Here is a 7,500-nt window from a genome sequence, read left to right on the forward strand (position 1 = left end):
CTCCAGCGATGTAACGTACACCAATTTACGCCAAAACTTTGAACTAAAAGCATGAAATTGATTAAATTTTCTGCATCGGCCATTCAACCGAACATGCAAACGTACCTAATGAACGGTCTCGCCATCCAGACTACGGACTTGAGCCAAAATGTAGGATGTACCATGTACAGGTTCCGCAAGCTTTTCCTCAAACGGCGATCCAACAGTTGGTAGCATCTGATGACAAAGGAAAATGTAAGTCAGTATCCGTTTCGAGGAAAAATGACTCATTAGCACGTGGACTTACTTTTTCAACCAGGGAAAGGGAGGCACATTGCTCCGGCTAGAACCACCGTGCAGGTAGACCAACACGTAATCCTCCGTCACCAGCTGTTCGAGCGTCTTCACCACGTACAGAAATAGGTTGTTCATCACGTAATGGTAATCCGCCCGCGACCGATCGGGAAGGTGACATGCGCTAAACACGACAATCGCGTTGTGGCCACCGGCCTGCAGATAGCCCCCGTGCGACAGCACACACTTATAAGGCTCGATCACCTTCATGTCGATCTCGCGCGTCTTTCCATCCGGGAGCGTGATCTTCTGCCAGTTGCGTATGTCACGTGCCTCATCGCGGGCGGAATACTGGGGCAGTGTCGATGAGAAAGCACCACCAGCGGCCAGATCACCATCGCCACTACATTCCCCACCGGCACCACCACCACCACGGTTGATCGCTTTCGGTGTACCGGGCAGATCGAGAAAGTCTTCATCGATGTCCACGTTGAACCCATTATCGTCCAGAATCGAGGATGAGGGACTTAGCGAGACAAGATTCTGCTGCAACTCATCGACGCTCTGGTTCGAGAGTGTTTCCTCGATAGAACTCGCATCATCCATCCGCAGATCACCCGGGAGCGGCACCTTGCGCCGCTGATGTAACCGGGGTGAAATCGAGTTCGGTGCGTGCGATTGACCACCGGGCGGGGACGGTAATAGAGCGACGGATTGAAACGATGGTGTCACGGCAGCCTGAAACAATGAACCGTCATCTTCCGGTTCCGAGTCGCTGCTAAGGAAATCCGATCCAATCCTTTCCTCGTCCGGCCGCGGTGAGGTATCCCGGTGCACTCCTGTCCGTTGTGACGGAGACGATCCATTCGTCGCACTGTGAACTGCAGTATTGATAACATCCAGGGTGGATGTGGTTGCCATGGATTTGCTATCTGCTGCCATCCGTTTACTGCTGCTAGTGTTGCTGTTGCTGCTGCTGCTACAGTTGTTGATCGACCGATTGGCTGGAGACTTTCCGGGCGATCCTCCCTTCAGCGCCATCGGAACCACGGACTGTAGCTCCTGTTTATCGGTCCCCTTGCGACTCGAATAGGGACTAGCGAGTCGCAGCGGTTGCTCACTGGCCGGCACCACGTCCGGATAGTGGTAGTAGTTGCGGTTCGCAGCAGTAACGGAAATGTCGGAAAATTCCGACTCACTCCCGGTCGGTGACATCATGAGTGGATGATTGCTGACGGGTGTTAGGCTGCAGGAGGAGGTAACGATACGCGACGGTGAAGGTCCTCGACTGCGCCCACCATCCATGGTCAACATGGTCGTCGTCGTCGTCGTCGGAGTGGCGAGACTATTTGACGACGGCTTACGAATGTCGATCGATTCCAGCGGGCTGGATGTGGTAGTGATGGTAGTAGTAGCGGTTGCCGTGGTAACTAGATGAGATTCTGCCGTGCCGTTGAAATCGTTGGACATCGGCGACGCGCCAAGCCGCCGCGGCGGTATCGCTGTTTCATCCGTAAACAGCATCCCTTTCCCATTGGCGGCAGCCTCATCGCGGTGGCTCACGTCCGCACCGTCATCATCGTTGTCTGGCGAGAAATCATCACCAATTGGTGGTGATTCATGCGAGGTCGTGTTCTCTGATATATCCATCCTATTGTCCGACAGTGGACTGTCCTCCAAGCACTGACTGGGTTTGTGGAGACAAAGAAAAAGATTAAGAAATTAAATACCATTTCAGTAACACTTTACTTAACTATTCCTGTAATGTTAAAGGTGTTCTTTTATATTTTTTGCGTTAATGCGGATTAGTAGGCTTGCGCGTGCATTAACAAGGACATCGATCCTGGATTAGTGTTCGATCGATTTCGAATTACTTCTCGCATTAAATTAAATCAAATTAATTCATGTGCTTGATAGAACGCAGATTCGAACGGGAAAAAATCCATCATTATGTGCGCCTTCGCGTAGCACCAATTGTTGCGCTTACCTCATTTACGGGGCACGTTTGTCGTTGTTAAATTGTTAACAAAGAATGTATCGACTGCTGTGATTGTTCCTGCGGCAGGAGGTTTCACAAAAACGGGTGGGAATGACTTATTAACAATCCGTGAGCTCCACCGTATTTGCACCGAACGCCTCTACAAAGGCCCTGGCAAGAAGAACGCCTCTGTTTACTTATTGCTGCCTCCAGGAAAGATGTTCCAAGAATAGCACGACCCCTTCCACACGGCCAACTGTGCAGTCATTCGTGGGTTTTATGATAAAAGCGGCCCACGACGGTGTGATTCATAGCTGGCCGCGCACACCGCGAAGGACACTGGACCATTTCACTAGCACTCGTCACTTGGCCAAAGCGATTCTTTCTTTTTGCAGCTGGGCCGTGCAAAATCCTTAATCTTTCTGCTGGCCTAGAACTTATTTGCTCCTGCTCCTGCGAGTTCCTAGAACGATTTCGGAGGAGGCTCCTCCGTGACAGCAAAACAATGACCAGTGCTGCCAACGCGCAGGCTCGTCTGTGGGCATCAATTTTCAAATTTCCACGAACGGCTGCCTCGTGGGTCACGCATATCGTCAGTTGTTCCGAGAATAAGAAGCAATCAATGCGCCAATAATTATATCCCTTCCTGACACGCGGTCATTCCAAGGATCTCAATGAAAAGGACATTGGGTAGTTTAGAAAATCCAAAAAAGCTTGCTTTATTCGTTGGCCCTTCTTAATGGCCTGTACGTCTTCACATTTCATCTTCACATCCTTATGGTAACTAATGCCGAGCTCTAGCTTTCCTTGAGCATTTGAAGGAAACGCAATAATTCAATATAATAATAATCCAATTAATGGCAACAAAGTTCACAAATCATTAAGCACGTTGCTTACATCACATTATACGGTGTATCCTCGCTCATCATTGAGCGAAGTTTGTTCGCACTTCTTTGGAAGAGGCCTGTGTAGAACGATTCCATTTCTCTGGCGTGTGGCACGTGGTTTAAAGCGAGATCATCGGCGTGCAACATACTGGCAGTGGGTGGTGGCCGATCACCAACTAAACGATGGTAGGACTCCATGTGCAGCTCCAAATCTTCGGCCGTGGGGAAGAACTTGGTACACTCGACACAGTAATTGCGAAAATCATGCCAACCGCCGTTGCTATCGATACCGTTAGTAGCCGGCGCCTTGGTCTTATGACGGCGATTGCGACGCTTCCTTGGACTGCTAACTTCCGCACGTTTCGCACGGCATGCTGCCGGTTCTACTGATAGCGCTGGCGTGTTGTGCATGAGGGTCGCTTCAGTTGCTGGCCATCCAGAAGATTCTGCTGAGATAAGCAACGATGGGCAGCACAATGCGCCACTATCGTGCACTTCAACAGTTGCAAGTGCGGTTTCGCTGTCACTGACTGGTGCTGCAGAATTAAGCTTACTCAGCATCGGCAGTTCGTCGTAGTTGATCCAATCACGGTCCACCGCGGGTTCGACGGTGTATGTGTAGCTCCCATCTGCTCCATCGAACAACTGACCATCTGGTTGTACTATCGGGCACGTAGAGGACGGTAAACCTTCGTCGATTGGTGGTTCGTCAATGAAACGAATGTGAAACACATCGCCATTCGACACCACAATCTCATCGGCTGGCGTTGAGCATCTTGGCCTCTTGGCAGGCTTACAAATTGGATGGGTCTCTTGAAACGAACCGGGTGCTTGTAGCTGATCATAGCTGGGGTCAATCGTTGTTGATGAGATTACCGGAAACATCAATCGGAGCGGCGGCGGCTCCACCGACGGTGTCCCGAATGCCGTCAGTATGGTGTCCGCTGTTTGCCACGTATTGCAATTCGTAGTCGTTGCGATCGGTGGTCTGTTTTTGTCGTTTTCACCGAGCATCTCACACTGATCCTTTCCAGGATCGGCGAACAAATTCCCCGAGTAGCGGCGTGATTGCATGTTGAGCTGAAAATTCCAGAGAGTTAGTGGAGGAATTTCACGCTATCGATTCGAACCGCACATAATCACAGCTCTGCAATGAGAAAGAACAAAAAACAATACAGAAACGATGCTGAATTCCACGGTTTTCTGGCCAAAAAAGCACTTTGGCGCCCACCTCAGGAATTCCACTTCACGCCACCAAAACATGCAACTTTTTTTTTGCGAAAACACGAGGCCGGGTTGCCAAACCGCCGTACGCCGGCTCTGGAATTCTTAATAGGTGCCCCCACTCTGCGGGACGGTTGTGCAAAATTTAAAATCCATCCAACAGGGCACCAGGGTGAATATCAATAGCTGCATCTGCAGGATCCATGTCCTTTATTTCGTTAATAATCGAAGAAATTCGAGAAAATTAGAAATTGCACGGGTTTTTGGCAAGGATTCCTTCCGTCACGAGCCATGGTCCTACGGCGCAAGTGTCATCCGAGAACGGCAAAGTGGTTCAGCGAGTTCGTGCGATTCAATTCCCGCAAGATTAGTGTCCTTTAGTAGTGCATAAAAGTGTATTTTCGTGAATCTCCAGTACGTATGAAAATGCTTCTGTTGTTCGGGGACTCGGATAAGATTGTGCCGTGGTCCGATTTCACGAAGAACGCACTAATCGATAGGCGACCACGGCGCCTGGCCCCGATTGCGTTCTTGCCGCGGAAAAATCAATATCCTTAAGGAACACGCCAAATCGAAGGATAACGCAAGATTCTAGTGGCCCCCAGTGGTGTGTCCTGTATGGTTTTCTCCGCTGCAGTTCCGGTGCAAGCTAAGAAACTAAATTGAAGATTTTGTTTAGATTAAGGTGGCAAAAATCGTATTTGTTCCGTCGTAGTTTCAGTAAAGGACGAAGGGGTCAGAAAGGGGCGATAGGAAGGAAGGAACACTTCCTTTCTTTTTACTCTCTCTGTCGCTGTAGTTCCCTCTCTGTCTGGCGGACGCTGTTTTGTGTTCTCTCGGCGTTGTCCACAAGGAGGGGCGCGAACGTTTTGAAAACGTTTTGAATCCCTAATCTCGGTGCTGTTTTGAAATTCATCTTCACGGTGCGTATCTTCACGACATGTCGTACCAATTTACTAATTTAGTCAAGTGGAAATAGTGCTATCGAGACAATTGCGTAGAGGAGGAGGCACTTCAGTACGAAGCGAACCACTCAAAAATACGATTTCCTTTGATTCACGTGAGTTTGTCCGCATTGTGAGATAATATCTGTTTGTGCCACCCAAAACAGACGTCGCTCTTGCGGTTGATAAGGGTGTGTACGGTGAAACCGGCGGATGTCGGTGCTGTGACGAAGGCCCCTCACGATGGTGATAAGGCGACAATCTGAGGCGAAAACAAAACACTAAAACTGACCACCAAGCGCGAGATAGATGCAAATAGTTTTGTAACCCCGCCCGGGATTGGAGTTGGTTCGTTCTTGATAGTCACAACGTAGTAGACGGTGCTGCATTAAAACAGTTACGTTCCTGCACTTCGTCAAAGTTCACATCAAGGATTTACCTGCAACAAGAAATACTAGTGCGAAATTGTGAGTGAGGGACCGACTATTCCTTTTGCGCCGTCGCCAAAAAACATCTGCCCCTCGGGTGACGCCATCGGGTAACATATTGGGCCAACCAATAAACTGATCCCCCCCCCCCCCCCCCCTTTGGCCAAGGGAACGGTCGTTTGAGCCGCTGCATGTGCATTCACGAGATTGCCTATAAACAAACAGGCGCAAACGCCCCCTTTCACCCCGGTCACAGCGCACGCAAACGCGTACGTATGCTTGCCAGCAGCTGCTGCAACCGGCGCACATTTCAACTTTATGACCGATTTGCAATTCTCATTCCTCGGGGTCGGATGAAACTATCTTCCGCAGAAGATGAAAATATTTTTGGTCCGGTAGTTTAGCTGGTAGATTTTATCAGCGACTCCTACTGCAAAACGTGATTCCTCTTAGCTGCAGTATCATCGCTCACTAGGATGGGTTGCTATAAGCATTTTCCAATATCACGAAGGAAAACTGTTCGCTTTGGCAACGGAAAAGCAGTACGCAGAAACGGAACGGTATCGTTCTAATCGCACCGTTGGCCCGGTGCCAGCCAGCTCGATAATGTCCTTTTGCTGTCCTGGTTTATGATTTATTCTAGCCACCGGTCACCGGTGTATCGAGCCAAAAGCTCGATGGCCCAGATTACATAAAGGAACCCCTTTTTTCTCGTTTCAACAGGCACTTCAAGCATCACCCAATGGGAGATTGGGTTGGTAGTAGCTACCGGGCAGTGTAAACTGCACCGAAGAAGCTGCAAAACTAGTGCATCTCTGTTAAGGGAATAGAGAGAAAGATAAAAAAACAGTCCTCCTACCAGTGACACGATACAACCGGCGTGTAAAAGTTTAACGGGGTCATAGCAATGCTGGGGCAAATCGGTGTCCCTAGTCGATCGCATTGGGAAGATGTAACCGGTAAAATGTGTCGTGCTCGCAAAGCACTACGGGGACGTCTATCGCCCGATAGGCTGATTCTGCTGACTGTGCTGTTGATGTCGGTGATCTTCTTCGCAACGGGACAAGGTTTGTACCGAACGTATGCGTCCTTCAGATCAAGTTTAATTCATTCAATCGACGTGTGCCATGTTGTGCTCTTTAAATGAATTAAATGACAAAGCATTTTAGGGAATTTGTAGCGGTAGATTTCTTTTCAATCCTTTGCTAAAAACATCTACTTTTACTCAAATCTACTAAAAACATTTACTTTTTACATGATTTGAGCTCTTTTTTATTAATTTGCCATTTAAATAATTCCCATATTATTATCGCAACATATCGCTACTATGATTTCATCTCTTTTCCCTTTAAAATCAACTGAGTGGATGATTGCGATTACGTATCGATGAGACAGAATGATTCAACTAGAAATCAAATCAATTGAATCGATTTTCATATTCAATTTTCGAATATTGCAAATTATGAAATAGATTGCAAAAAAATACTTATGAAAACGTAGCAAACATTGCAAAAACGATGAAGACAGAATAGCATAATCATGTCACGGTATTTAAATGGTTTCTTTTTTTTTAATTCACAAACCCTGCTATCCATAGCCACACCTTTAAAACCACGCTGCTACCAGTACGGAACGACATCGACAACCAACACGCTGCAACAGAATGGCCAAGAGTTTGCGGACGAGTATGATGATAGCTACGATGATCAGCTGGAAGCGTCGGACGAACCGGTCTTGGATAAGGACGTGGTGAGTTGATGCTGTCA

General features: G+C 48.3%; 3 protein-coding genes across 5 annotated transcripts in view; 1 reads left to right on the top strand and 2 right to left on the bottom strand.

Moving 5' to 3' along the window:
• Nucleotides 1-2,691, bottom strand: part of LOC126577556 (uncharacterized) — a 4,198-nt gene extending 1,507 nt beyond the window's left edge. Inside the window, exons 1-4 of one of the 2 annotated variants that reach the window (XM_050239247.1) lie at nucleotides 2,261-2,691; nucleotides 287-1,956; nucleotides 106-216; nucleotides 1-43 (exon numbers count right to left, since the gene is read on the bottom strand). The exon at nucleotides 1-43 is cut by the window's left edge and continues 1,507 nt beyond it. In XM_050239247.1, the coding sequence (XP_050095204.1) occupies nucleotides 1-43; nucleotides 106-216; nucleotides 287-1,923 (1,791 nt within the window). In that variant the 5' untranslated portion in view covers nucleotides 1,924-1,956; nucleotides 2,261-2,691. Of the gene's footprint in view, nucleotides 44-105; nucleotides 217-286; nucleotides 1,961-2,260 lie in introns of both variants that reach the window. The other variant, XM_050239246.1, reaches the window with a different exon arrangement.
• Nucleotides 2,692-2,951: 260 nt separating this feature from the next.
• Nucleotides 2,952-4,403, bottom strand: LOC126574768 (uncharacterized). Its single transcript, XM_050235126.1, has 3 exons — nucleotides 4,370-4,403; nucleotides 4,274-4,285; nucleotides 2,952-4,218 (listed from the first exon to the last, which is right to left on the bottom strand). The coding sequence occupies exon 3, from the start codon at nucleotides 4,210-4,212 to the stop codon at nucleotides 3,145-3,147; it is 1,068 nt and encodes a 355-aa protein (XP_050091083.1). The 5' UTR covers nucleotides 4,213-4,218; nucleotides 4,274-4,285; nucleotides 4,370-4,403; the 3' UTR covers nucleotides 2,952-3,144.
• Nucleotides 4,404-4,633: 230 nt separating this feature from the next.
• The window catches only part of LOC126574766 (uncharacterized), a 6,675-nt gene continuing 3,808 nt past the window's right edge, over nucleotides 4,634-7,500 (top strand). The window contains exons 1-3 of one of the 2 annotated variants that reach the window (XM_050235122.1): nucleotides 4,634-4,776; nucleotides 6,458-6,801; nucleotides 7,332-7,483. In XM_050235122.1, coding sequence (XP_050091079.1) covers nucleotides 6,642-6,801; nucleotides 7,332-7,483 — 312 coding nt within the window. In that variant the 5' untranslated portion in view covers nucleotides 4,634-4,776; nucleotides 6,458-6,641. Of the gene's footprint in view, nucleotides 4,777-5,120; nucleotides 5,286-6,457; nucleotides 6,802-7,331; nucleotides 7,484-7,500 lie in introns of those variants that run through there. The other variant, XM_050235124.1, reaches the window with a different exon arrangement.

Source organism: Anopheles aquasalis, chromosome 3 (genome assembly GCF_943734665.1).
Source record: "Anopheles aquasalis chromosome 3, idAnoAquaMG_Q_19, whole genome shotgun sequence".
In the NCBI taxonomy this organism is placed as follows: Eukaryota; Metazoa; Arthropoda; class Insecta; order Diptera; family Culicidae; genus Anopheles; species Anopheles aquasalis.

Excerpts from the sequence above, each read along its gene's own strand:
- LOC126574768 (XM_050235126.1), bottom strand. The coding sequence starts at position 4,212 with ATGCAATCACGCCGCTACTCGGGGAATTTGTTCGCCGATCCTGGAAAG.